This window comes from Salvelinus sp. IW2-2015, linkage group LG4p, assembly GCF_002910315.2.
Source record: "Salvelinus sp. IW2-2015 linkage group LG4p, ASM291031v2, whole genome shotgun sequence".
Taxonomy (NCBI): domain Eukaryota; kingdom Metazoa; phylum Chordata; class Actinopteri; order Salmoniformes; family Salmonidae; genus Salvelinus; species Salvelinus sp. IW2-2015.
In genome coordinates, this window is record NC_036841.1 from 24945127 (window position 1) to 24959030 (window position 13904).

General features: G+C 44.0%; 1 protein-coding gene across 1 annotated transcript in view; it reads left to right on the forward strand.

The window, feature by feature from the left end:
• chrd (chordin) overlaps positions 1–13904 on the forward strand; it is a 44112-nt gene that overhangs the window by 12203 nt on the left and 18005 nt on the right. The window contains exons 4-6 of the mRNA XM_070436985.1: positions 11641–11787; positions 12310–12427; positions 12710–12797. Of these exons, the coding sequence (XP_070293086.1) occupies positions 11641–11787; positions 12310–12427; positions 12710–12797 (353 nt within the window). The remainder of the gene's footprint in view (positions 1–11640; positions 11788–12309; positions 12428–12709; positions 12798–13904) is intronic.

The following is a 13904-nucleotide window of genomic DNA, read 5'->3' on the forward strand; positions in this document are numbered from 1 at the left end:
AAAGAGAGAGATTTTGCAATCTTGGTGTTCTCTGGCAAATGCAAACGTCCTGCACGGTGTTGGGCTGTAAGCACAACCCCCACCTGTGAACGTCGGCCCTCATACACCCTCATGGATCTGTTTCTGACCGTGTTTGAGCAGACACATGCACATTTGTGGCCTGCTGGAGGTCATTTTGCAGGGCTCTGGCAGTGCTCTCCTTGCACAAAGGCAGAGGTAGTGGTCATGCTGCTGGGTTGTTGCCCTCCTACGGCCTCCTCCACGTCTCCTGATGTACTGGCCTGTTCCTGGTAGCGCCTCATTCTCTGGAACTACGCTGACAGACACAGCAAACCTTCTTGCCAGCTCGCATTGATGTGCCATCCTGGATGAGCTGCACTACCTGAGCCACTTGTGTGGGTTGTAGACTCCGTCTCATGCTACCACTAGAGTGAAAGCACCGCCAGCATTCAAAGGTGACCAAAACATCAGCCAGAAGCAATAAGAACTGGAGAGTGGTCTGTGGTCACCACCTGCAGAACCACTCCCTTTATTGGGGGTGTCTTGCTAATTGCCTATAATTTCCATCTGTTGTCTATTCCATTTGCACAACAGCAATGTGAAATTTATTGTCAATCAGTGTTGCTCCTAAGTGGACAGTTTGATTTCACAGAAGTGTGATTGATTGGAGTTACATTGTGTTGTTTTAAGTGTTCCTTTTTTTTTTTGAGCAGTGTATTAGGTTGTCTTATTGGAATTGTAACCGTATTCACTCTTATGAAACGCTGGTCACGGTTAATCGATTGTAATAGAACGCAATCAATGTTTTTTGGCATATGACTTCAGACGCGTGCGCTCTCTCTTTCCTTTTCCCTCTCATTTTCTCTCTCTCTCGCTCCTCTCTTCTTTAAATGAAACCACAAGTCAAGGCTTAGGGAAACGACTGTAAACTCCTGGCTAAGCTACTTTCATTCTTGAAGTGGGTGCGAGAATGAGACTCAATTTTTTAAAAATCGGCAGGTAAGGACAAACTCTACACAAGCTACCGAGGTGGACTGACTCCACTTTTTCAACCCTGAATCGTTACTTTTACATATCCAATAATAGGAGGCTGTACAATATACCCAATAATATGGCAACATTAAAGAATGTCTTACAACACCCAGAATCTGTAAACCAAATGTTGTATTATCTCAGGCATGTCCACACACACACACACACCACACACACACACCACATCATTTTTGGAATTAAAGAAAAGTGCACCTACTGTGTAGCAATCCATGTGTGTAGGGAAATACACAAAAGCTCCCTCATTACTCTAAGTGTGACCCGCATAATATGAATGTGTGGTGTTATCTCCAACAGACAATTCGCTAGCCAGTCTAATGAATTGGTCGGTGCAGCAATAAATAAAAGCGGCGGTTTATCACTTCGTGATGAAGTGCAAATAGACATCATCGATTCCATTTCACGGGTGCGCGAAGTGGACGGAGGAGAGGGGAACTCCGCGTGTGATTTCACTCACTCAATGGAAGTCTCTCACAGCCACATAATGTGACATATGCATAAAAATTGCACGTTGTCCTCACATATACAACTTCGCTAGCTCCAACAGTGCAGTAATACCTTAGAAATACAAAACAATACACACAAATCCCAAAATAAATTAAAAGAAAGAAATGAAGAAATAACAGAACAAACAATGTCAGGAACATAAAAATATAATGTAATACAGAACCAGTCAAATGTGTGGACACACCTACTCCAAGGTTTTTCTTTATTTTGACTATTTTCTACATTGTAGAATAATAGTGACGACATCAAAAACATGAAAACACATGAAATCATGTAGTAACCAAAACAGTGTTAAACAAATCAAAATATATTTTTGACTGGTACTGTATTTTGTGTACTTTATATGTACTTTCACCACCAAACTGGCATGTCAGATCTGTACTTTTTCAATAATGTTTATTTGCTCTTCAATTTCGGCTACAATGTCTGTCTATAGCATAAACCAAGGGGACAAAATAAGTCAGTTTTATTCCAATACTTTGACAGATATTTAGGGGTTCCCACATTCACTTCTATCTCCACCTACACTGGCGCTGGGGAACTAGCCATAAATACAAACGGATGCAGAAAATAGAATGCAATTTTATTCAAATAGCCTAAGACTAATGCTGGCAACAATTATCATATAATAATGCAACCGACAATTATGGACAATAACATGGATCGGGGATCCGATCCAGCAACCTTTCGGTTACTGGCCTAACACATCTAACCACTAGGCTACCTGCAGCCCCAAACACAATTATGATGCATTAGGCCTACAAACTCAACAAAAAAATCGACAATAACCGTTACCAAATGTAATAATCGTCACAGCCCTACCTAAGACTTTAGAAAACTTTAATTTGGATATAGGCCTATGCTTCGAGACATCGTTGTCCTTTTCATTTCATAGTTGTTGTTTTATAGCACTGGTTAGAGCCAGGGTCACTCGGGCAGAATAGGGGACGTGCTGGTTTCTTATTGAATGGGTTAGGTTATCGCCATTGAGCATATTGTATCGTCATGTTTAGCATGTGGATGGATTGGGGAGGTTTTGGAGGCGAGAGGCTCGCGCCGTTTCCGGGGCGCGACAGACAAAGCTACAATCAGTAATAGATATATGGTTCTTCTCTAAACAGCCTGATTCACAGCCTGACCCAGGCCGACTTTATTTTGGTTGTTTTATTATTCGTTGGGGTAGTTTGAGACTTTGGGAAAGAAGGGCACACAAAGAGTGTGAACCTTTAGGCTACAATAAGCAAATTAATGTCCAAAGTTTGAAATTAGTTTTTATTATTGCCATTATTATTTTGATTATATTATACATTACTGTATTATCATCATATTATGTCTAATTGGGGGTGGTTGTCCTGTACTTGCACTCACTAAGGGATCATTACTGTTCCACAGAATGACTGATTTGGCGAGACTCTTGCTGTGAACTTATTCAAATAATCTCCGTGGCACACTTCACTGTAAACTTGACCCGCCGAGCGCTCGTGATGCCTCCGTAGGGACCATGCCCTGAAGCCTCTTGCACGCCTTCTCGCACCTATGGAATATGGAGGAGTGGGAAGCATATTGCTCATTAAACAAATCTAAATCAAGTGTTTATTGTATGTAATTTTCACTTTTATAACATCTAAGAGAACGTTTCCCTACACAAAACAATAAAGAATGTGAGTCGATATTGTCGATGACTTCAGACATTCTTATTCAATGAGAACTGGATGAAGGGCAGACAAAACCTACATAGACGTCTAGAACAGTAGTCCTACACATATCCAAAAAACAGGATTATATTGAGTTGTACATTTATAACGACATAAGAGTACAATCAAAACCGTTGGCTTACGAATAGGCTACACAAACAGATGAATGTTCAGGTAGGAATGGTAGGTATTTGAAGCTGAAGTTAATATGGCCAAAATAAATCAAGTGCTAAATAAAAAAGGGCATTCTGTGATAGAGGATCAACACAGATTGAAATACGTTCGCCTGAGCTATTCAAACTATGTTCATTTGTTTCTGTTAAGTCACTTAGGTCTGAACTCTAGAAGCAGTTGTATAAATACAGAACAGGCTGCACACACAGAAACCAACATTCCTCCTATCCTACTGTAGGCTACAGCCCTGAAGATTCCACTTTCCTTCACTAGGTGTTCACATTTGACATGGAATTAGGTTAGTGGTATAGGCTCTAAGACCCCGTTGACCCCCCCCCCCCCCCCCTAAACTCCACCCACTCCTTTCTTCTCACCCTCCCTGCCCGTGCCTGCTCCAAGTGTCCAGGGAAAGTATAAAGTGGGAAGGGACCCGCACGGACGGGACAGAAGCTTCTGGGCTGGTAAGTCATTGCCTCGGAGAACCTCCACTCTTTGGTCACTTTCTCTGCTTCTCTCTGTTGCATAATTGGGAGTCTTTATTTCCGAATAGGAATACTTCAAGACCATCAACGAATAGGCTGTCTTGTGACTTAATGCTGACTATTCCTGTTTATTTAGAGAAGGTTTATTACTGGAGTGACAACTTACCTTCACGTGAAAGCTTCTAAAAACGAAGGGAAGACGTTTTTCAAGAACGAAAACGGAAAGAGAAACCGGAGCCAGTTTTGGATGCTACCCCTCGCCGGGATGCAGACTCGCCGCGCGCTGAGTTCCTTATTGTGCGTGATGAGCTGCGCGTGGCTGCACTCTGGACTGGCCTCACGGCTGAAGTCTCCCGTTCTGCCCATCCATTCGGAGAGGGAACCTTTACCATCCAAGGGCATGTCAGGTGAGCCAAGATGCTTCTTTCTACTTCTTTTCAACCTAAATATCTGAATTCAATGAATGACCCCTGCTGCGTTTTGAATCCTGGCACGGGCATTTCAGCACTATAGGCTAGCCTAGTGCTGGTTTGCTAATCTGCCAAATATAAATTTGAATGTATAGCCTAATATGACTATGACGTTTTTAAGACCGTCAGTAGATGATTACTTAGGCTAAGAATAGGCTGTAGTAGCCTATCATTTTGTCTATCAAAGTGTCTCACTGCACAGCATCACCCTTATTATCAACCCAATTTTTGTATTTGTCTTCCTCAAATGTCCCACTGTTATGGTTACTTCATGAACAAACTTTCAGAAAACATCTTAATCATAACACTGAGAATGCCATCTTGGTTCATGTGCAGGGCTTTAAACTGCTTTGTATTTAAAAGGGTAGGCCTACTGAGCCCATGGGAGTAAGAAGTAAGGGTTTAGAGCAGTGTATTAACAACTGCCACTAATAACGTTTTCCAATCCTGGAAACTGTAATCAATCGGCTGTCCATTGCTGCAGTTCTTTAGTGGCCTTCTCTGCTGTGGCCAAGCAGTGATTTATATCGCAGTGAGTTGTGCGGGAAAGCATGGTGCTACGTCTAACTCTAACGCGACTGACTGTTTAAAGTGTAGTCACTTAATGAAAGAATAATGCGAACCAGGTTGTTAGCAGCTACGGCAACCGGCAATATAATCAACAGTAGTGAACTTGGCACCGGGGAGGCTCACCTCCAGGCTGCGGTGTCAGCGACTCTGAAACGGGAAGAGGAATGCACAAGGCGCACACCCATATGGAGCTAGGCAGGGGAGGGTTTGTGGCGCAAACACTTGTTGCTGGGGCAATTTTTATGCAGGCTTTTTATAATGCAATACTTTTATTAATATACTTATTAACATTATTTTGAAATACTCAAAACCTAATATTCAATTGGTTTCCATTACATAGCCCCTGCTAGGCTACCAAAGCGCATTCCTTTTTTCTCTCTTTCCAAATGGCTTGGTGTTTGTTTGTGTGAATGTCCTTTTTTTTATATTCATTGAGGGTCCCCTGCCCATTTAAATGGAACAGGAGGCGTCGGTGAGCTCTGGAGCATGAGAAATCCAGTCAATCCACGCAACATGTCCCAGCCGCGGAATCGATTATCTGTCAAACAATCCACAGTCTGGCTGGGAAGAATCCTATTTTTGTCGTTCTATTCTGACGCTAATGTGGGAATATGCAGTCTTTCATCGCAGTGAACTGTCCATACATATCTCATTGGCAAGAGCATAGGCCTGGCTATCCTATTAAAGTGTCTGGCAATGCCATGCAATCGTTTCTGTTCTACTGAATGTTTGGTTGATTTGTCTCGGGCATAAATTGTGAATTAATTGTAGCCATTCGAAGAAGAAAAAAATCCAGCATCATAACATGTGGATCTCAGACTAGGCTATGTAATGGAGTGATATGTCATGTGAACTATGTAATGGAGTGATTGTTCAGTGAACTATGTAATGGAGTGATATGTCATGTGAATATGTAATGGAGTGATATGTCATGTGAACTATGTAATGGAGTGATATGTCAGGTGAACTATGTAATGGAGTGATATGTCAGTGAACTATGTAATGGAGTGCTATGTCATGTGACTATGCAATGGAGTGATATGTCATTTGAACTATGTATGGAGTGAATGTGAGTGACTAATGTCAGCGTGAACTATGTAATGGAGTGATATGTCAGTGAACTATGTATGGAGTGTATGTCATGTGACTATGTATGGAGTGATGATATGTGAAACTATGTAATGGAGTGATGTCATGTGAACTATGTAATGGAGTGATATTGTCATGAACTATGTAATGGAGTGATATGTCAGTTGAATATGTAATGGAGTGATATGTCAGGTTGAAGATCTGACTGTAATGGAGTGTATGTCATGTTGAACTATGTAATGGAGTGATATGTCATGTCGTGCGAACTATGTAATGATGTTGTATTGATTGTAGCTACGTAACTGTCATGTGAACTTGTAATGGAGTGTATTCATGTGAACTATGTAATGCAGTGACTATGTCAGGTGGAACTATGTAATGGAGTGATATGTCATGTGAACTATGTAATGGAGTGGATATGTCATGTGAACTATGAATGGAGTGATATGTTCCATTTGAAAACTTCATGTACATATTGGTGGCGAGATGAGTTTCTGTCCAAATGACAATTAGCTGAATTCTCTGTATAATCGGGAGCTGATATGTCATCTTACAGCTAGTATCACCTTGGTGATAATCCTATGTAATGCGAGTTGATATACGCATGTGCACTAGTAATTTGGAGTGTAATGGTATCACAGGAGATGCAACTATGTTAAACTGGATAGTTGACTATCTGCTACGGAATGTGAACTATTTGTATTCATGGAGTAGCCCACTTACTGTCAATGGTTCGATTAGGCCACTATTAAAATCCATATTTACATTAAGGTTTACCATTGAACAATTACGGGTGACTCCAAGTTACAATATAGTTCCGTGGGAAATTAGTTAACTATGCCATTTTAGACAAACTATAGTTTCAGTACAATGAAATAACATAGGAGTTCACGACATTAACATAGTTACTTTGGGAACATAATCACTTGGTAGGTGAACTCATTAATTGAGTTCACATCTGTGAACAATGTGTAGACATTACATTTGACTCAAAGTGTCACATTGACACGCTAGTCACTAAACTATGTAATGGAGTGATATGTCCATTTACAAGGTGAATACGGATTGTAACTGTCAGGAGCGAATATTTCACATGTACGTATGTATATCGCCAGACAATACTTCTGATTTGTAAGTTTCAAACTCTCAATTAGTATCTACGAATTCCCTCAACCTCGCGAATTCTTAATCAAACATTTTATAGCCACATCTAAACAGAGGGATGTTACAGGCTGACTCATCTAGTTTTTACATTTAGATGTGACTGTACCAAACTGTAGTAGTATTGTTTGCTTCTTAATGGGTTCTCTGGACTGCATCATTGCGGGTATGTTCATCTTCGCAGGACAGTCATCTATTATCTGGAAGTGACACCTTTGCACTCCTGACCATCGTGAAGCCGTCTTGGACAAGTCATGCACCTGTGGTCCAATGTCTTACTCGTCCGCGGACAGACGTTCCAGTCTTAACCACCCTATGGCCCAATACCACTAATAGAGTACATGTCATCTGATATGTGGAGCCATTGGAATGTGGACCTAATCAATCGGAAGAAACTTTGGCTGCCTCAAATATAAACAAACATAACTTATTTAGGGATGAATTAATTCAATTACGCGAAACCTATCTCAGATCTTAAGTTTTCCCCAATAGATGACCCATTAACAAGATATCATCAGGCTGTGGTCGATACATTGTTCCGAGTGCTTCAGTGCTGGAATGAGGAGTTGACTGGTTTCTTTATCTTAATTATGTCGCACTGGTTCAGCAGGCGGTGTAGCAGTAAGGTCGTTGGGGACAGCTAAGCTGTAATGAACGTGCCATGTATTCATTAGCAGGACACTCGTCCTGACCTAGACTGTGATGACCACAGCTCGCTGCTACTCTGGACCTAAGTGCTGCACAAGCCCTCCCAAATGGTAAGCCCCGGCTACGTAGCCCTACTTAGATGTCGCTATCACTATTATAGACTTGCCCAAGATACCCCTACTCGCCTTCTTATACTGATCCCTCTATTCACTAGATAGACGGTGTGCACCAACAGGTAACTCCCCTACTAAGCCTACCTAACCACTGTCCTATCTAACTTATATCACTGCGGTCGGCCCCGACCCCCCCTCCCCAACAGGTAGCCCCCTACATAGCCTGACCTATACGCTTTTACTATTCACTATAGTTAGGCTTCGCCTGCCCCAAATGTAGGTGACCTACAACGCCTACTAACATGTCGTCCTTGATCCTACTATATAGACTTGCCATGATGCGACTACACCGCCCTACTAGCCTACCTACGATTGGTCTGTCCCTATCACTATAGGTAGCGCTCCCTGCCAAAGGCCTAAACCCCCTATGCAACACGCCTATTCTCAGGGCCACTGTTCCTCTATCTCGGTATGGAGTGGTACGCGACTTTTGCCGGCATGAAAAGGTAACTTCCCTCACTTAGCCTACTAACTGTCGCCTCCTCATCAGGTTGACCTCATCTAGGACACGCCTGCCCCCGGAATATGGTTACACCTCTATCCACTGAGTTCTAGCACTACTTTAGACTCTGTTGCCTGATTGCACTAGCTAGAGGCTTGCCTGCCAATAACGGCTACTAGCTCCGGCTACTCACTTCAGCTTCACTCTGAACTTCCTGATCCCTATCCTTTTGTCCCCGATTCACCTTGTGCTCGCGTGTTAGCCCTTCGTGGCCTTGCCGGGCCCCTGGGCCTTCTCGGCTTGGCCCGCGCCAGCCTGGCCTGCACGATCCTGGCCCTCGTGCTTTGCTTTCTTTTGTTTCACACGCGGCTTCTCTCTAGGGTGGAGACATCTGAGTTTTCTGGACTCTAGGTGTTTGTTTACCTCTAGAGAGGACGGCCTGTACTTGGCACCTTAGTACTTCAGTCTCCTCTCAGTTCAGGGTGGCTGTCGCGGTGCTAGGTTGTCCTCTACACTTATCTCGACCTTGTGTCAGACAATATCGAACCTCATGCTCCCGCGTTCCTCACGTTGTGGTATTTACTCTTCCTCCTCTTAATTTCCCTCGTCTGTCTGTTCACTTGCCCCACCATCTCGCATGCTGCAGTGTCGCGGACCAGACTTCACTGTCACAGGTGTCTCACTTACGGGACCGCCCGGCCGCTGCCCGCACCCCCTCTCGCGCGCCGCACACACATCACACATAGGCACACACTCCACTAAACCAGCATCCCTTCAACACCCGTCTCTCTTATGCACGGCACTCAATTAACACAGAAAGGCTAATCACGGTTCCATTCTCGCTCAGTCAGACTACACTAGTTGCATTCTTATTTTTCACTTCTAGACTTAATATTAATCAGACAGTGATGGCATACATTGGTAACTAGCTCTTGGAGTTAGAGGTAAATGCCTGAGGTATATCTTATTGGCAGGGTGTGGGCCCGAGAGACATTCAAAATGGGTTCTCTTGATAGCGGGGTGAAAATGGCAAAGAAGTTATCTTTGCTTCACCTGTATTTTTGGTTTGTTTTGTGGAGACAACATTGAGTGGTGTTTGTGGTTCATGTGGAAAATGTTGAGAGTGTGGTGTCGTGGTGGTGATTTTTTGAAAAGCTTGGGAGTGTGTTGTGGTTGTGTTTTAGGAAAAGTATGGAGTGTGTTTGTCTAAATGTTAAAAAGCTTGAGTATGTTTGTCCTAAGTGGATGGAAACGGTGTGGTGCATGCTTTGATTGTGTTTGCGTGTTTTATGTGCTGTTTGTGTGTGTGTGTGTGTGTGGTTGTCTTAGCCAGGCTCTGGGTTTAAGTGTGTGTGTGGTGTTCTTAGCAGGCTGGGTTTGAGTGTGGTGATGTGGTGTTCTTAGCCAAGGCTGGTTTGTGGTGTGTGCTGTGTGTGTGTGTCGTGTGTGTGTGTATTAGGTGTGTGTGTGTGTGTGTAGCTGTGCTGTGTGTGTGTGTGTGTTGGTGTGTGTGTTGTGTTGTGTGGTGTGTGTGTGTGTGTGTGTGTATTCACTGGTGCACCTGAGGATACAGTATAGAAATGAGGAAGGAGGTGAGACTGACCTACACAGAAGCTAGAGCGTGCCTTTGTGGATGGGGAAGAGAGAGGACCGGGGGAATAAGGCCATGAAAGAGAGAGGAAGGAGGATAATGAGAGAGAGAGGATAATAAACGAGTGAGAGGAGAGAGCAGAGAGAGCAGAGAGGATAATAAACGAGTGAGAGAACAGAGCCAGAAGAGAGAAAGGATATAAACGGAGTGAGAGGAGAGAGCCAGAGAGAGAGAGAGGCTAATAAACGAGTGGAGAACAGAGCAGAGAGAAGAGCGATAATAGACGAGTGAGAAGCACAGAGCAGAGAGAGAGAGGATAATAAAACGAGTGAAGAGGAAGAGAGCCAGAGAGAGAGAGAGGATAATAAACGAGTGAGAGGAGAGAGCAGAGAGACGAGAGAGGATAATAAACGAGTGAGAGGAGAGAGCCGAGAGAGAGCAGAGAGGATAATAAACGAGTGAGAGGAGAGAGCCAGAGGAGAGAGAGGATAATAAACGAGTGAGACGAACAGACGCCAGAGAAGAGAGAGGATAAATAACAAGTGAGAGGAGAGAGCCAGAGAGAAGAGAGGATAATAAAAGAGTGAGAGAACAGAGCCCAGAGAGAGGAGAGGATATAAAACGAAGTGAGAGGAGAGAGCCAGAGAGAGAGAAGGATAATAACAAGTGAGAGGAGAGAGCAAGAGAGAGAGAGAGGAATATTAAACGAGTGAGAAGAACAGAGCCGAGAGAGAGAGAGAAAGATAATAAACAAAGTGAGAGGAGAGAAGCAAGAGAGAGAGAGAGAGGATAATAAACGAGTGAGAGGAGAGAGCCAGAGAGAGAGAGAGAAGATAATAAACGAGTGAGAGGAGAGAGCCAGAGAGAGAGAAGATAATAAAAAAGTGAGAGGAGAGAGAGAGAGGATAATAAACGAGTGAGATGAGAGAGCCAGAGAGAGAGGATATGAGAGGGACACAGTGAAGTCAAGCAGATAGTCTAGGAGTAAAGTGGATGACCTTGAAGAAATAAGTCTGGACTCTTTGATGATGTGTGTGTGAGTAAGAGCCTGTCTGTCTCGTAGTGTGTGTGTTTTTCTCTCAGTATGCTTTWCAGTGTGTCTGTATTTCAGTGTGTGTGAGGCGCTGAAATGTGCTCATGACATCAGGACACACAGTGGTTTAGAACAGCAGGTCATTGTTGGGATTGCACGTGAGTGTCACTCCCCCTCTGCTCTTCGGACTAAGAAACAACCCTTGTTGCCGTGGCACCCAGACGAGCCAGGAGTGCTCCAACAAGTGATTGGAAGAGACACCAGGAGAGAGAAAAAGGGAGGGAGAGACAGACAGAGAGGGTGGATAGAGAGAAATAAGAGAGGGAGAGAGACAGAGAGAATTAGGGAGGACAGAAAGAACTCCTGGCATTTTAGAATTATTCCTCTCCTCTCTTTCACTCTGTCACTCTTTCTAGCTGTTTCACTCATTCAACATTTGCTGTGATTCTCCTTACTTTATGCCTTCATGTTAAAGTAATGCCAACCTGTAGGTGTTGTGTAAATAGCCCACCGCCTCACACGCTGTGCCCCTGGGTGTTGTGTTGCGCTTGTCCAGGCGAGGTGGACAGGAAGCAGGCGGAGGCGGTGTTTGATGGCTTCGAGTACTTCCAGGAGAAGGAGAAAGAGGATGACCTGCACAAGTCCTACAATGACCGCTCATACCTCAGCTCTGAGGACATTTCCTCTGGGGAGAGCCGCACTGGTGAGCATGCACACTTGGACGCACCAACCCACGCATGCAAACACACATACTGTACACTCATGCATGGACATACATCATATACATTTAGTCATTAACATTTAATCACTAACGGGAGTTTTTAGGGTTAAGTGCCTTGATCAAGGGCACATCAACAGATTTGGTCACCTAGTCGGCTCGGGGAGTCGAACCAGCGACATTTCGATTACTGGCCCAATGCTCTTAACCGCTTGGCTACCTGACATGGAAACACACACACATATTATACATGCAGTACATGGATATACAGTACATGGATATACAGTACATGGATATACAGTACATGGATATACAGTACAAGGATATACAGTACATGGATATACAAGTACAGTACATGGATATACAGTACATGGATATACAGTACAAGGATATAGAGTTTTCATATAAGGACACATTCTCTCACAGCCCCCGTAACAAGGAAATCATTCCTCCATTCAGTCCTCCATACTTTACTGTGTGTGTGTGTGTGTGTGTGTGTGTGTCCAGACTTTGTAGCAGTGTTGACGGGAGTGACAGGCTCCTGGTTACCCAGCTCCAGTGGTGTGGCCCGGGCACGCTTCTCTCTCACTAGAACCAGCCTGACCTTCTCCATCACCTACCAGAGGTAACACACACACTGACAGAAAAACTAACAATAATCATGTGATAATCATTAGTAATGACTAGTCTCTAACTTGATAAAATGAAATTGTATCTTTCCCTCTTCCTCTCTCCTGTTCTCCCTCCCTCTTCCTCTCTCCTGTTCTCTCTTCCTCTCTCCTGTTCTCCCTCCCTCTTCCTCTCTCCTGTTCTCCCTCCCTCTTCCTCTCTCCTGTTCTCTCTTCCTCTCTCCTGTTTTCCCTCCCTCTTCCTCTCTCCTGTTCTCCCTCCTTCTCTCCTCTCCTAGGATCGGGCGACCAAGCAGGGTTGTCTTCCTTGATTCAGATGGAAACACTGCGTTTGAGTACAAGACCCCTAAGGGAGACTCAGACATGGTAAGAGACTGGAACACTCTCTGTTCCTAGGTAGACATTTCCACTATTTATGTTTTTGTTGTGTGTCTATGTGTGTGTGAATGTGAGAAGACAGGGAGAGAAAGATGAAGCACCTCCATGATAAACGCTCTCTCTCTGTGACTCTCCTGTCAAACTCTCACTGGCCCCGACATAATTCACCCTGCAATAATAAACACAGACGCTGCCACAAATACACAAACATACACACGCACATACAGACACACATAGACACACACACACTCACAGCGTTGTCACAGCATTGCCTTATCATTGTCCGAATGGAGCCATTCTCACAAACAGTTGATTTTATTGGGTCAAATGGAATGGTGCAACTGTTGGACTGAGAGGCACAAGGAACTGCCACAGTCACCTAACTTTACACAGAGTAAACACAGAGAAAGACAACGAGAAAGGAAGGTATAGTTTATTTAAGAGGGGAGCTGTGTGTGTGTGGGTGTGTGTGACAGAGGCCTACATCACCAGTGCACCATTTCCCGTCTAAAGCCAAATTACACATGTAACATCATCACATTCTGTAACAACTTAAGTCAGGACCCCTGAATATAGGCCTAGAATTTTTTTTACCTATAATTTGTTTGACAAATGCCCCTATCAAGTGTCGAGTGCTAGAGGACCTTAGTGAAACCGCCCTGGGACGGCCAGGGGGAGGGGTTGTTGGCACAGATTATCTCGGGGGGTGGTATTTAGTGCGTGACATCACCCGTGCGAAGGAGACGGAGCACAATTATAATTGAAAGAGGAGATTATCCTGGAGTCTGAGCTATGAGGTGTGTGTCCGTCATCACATTTCTTACCCCTCTAAGGCAAATATTTTTTACGGAGGTTTCGATGTTTGAGTCCAGAGTCTCGACGGGCTGATCTTTTCCACAGATGGAACTGTGTGTGTTGCAGAGAAATTAAACAGCATATGCAGACTGTTTTGAGTCAGTTTGTAAGCTGTAACTATGGCAGAACACAACACACACACACACACTCAAACCCCAGCCTTGGCTATAGAAACACCACACCACACACACACACTCAAACCCCAGCTGTGGCTAAGAACACCACACACACACTCAAACC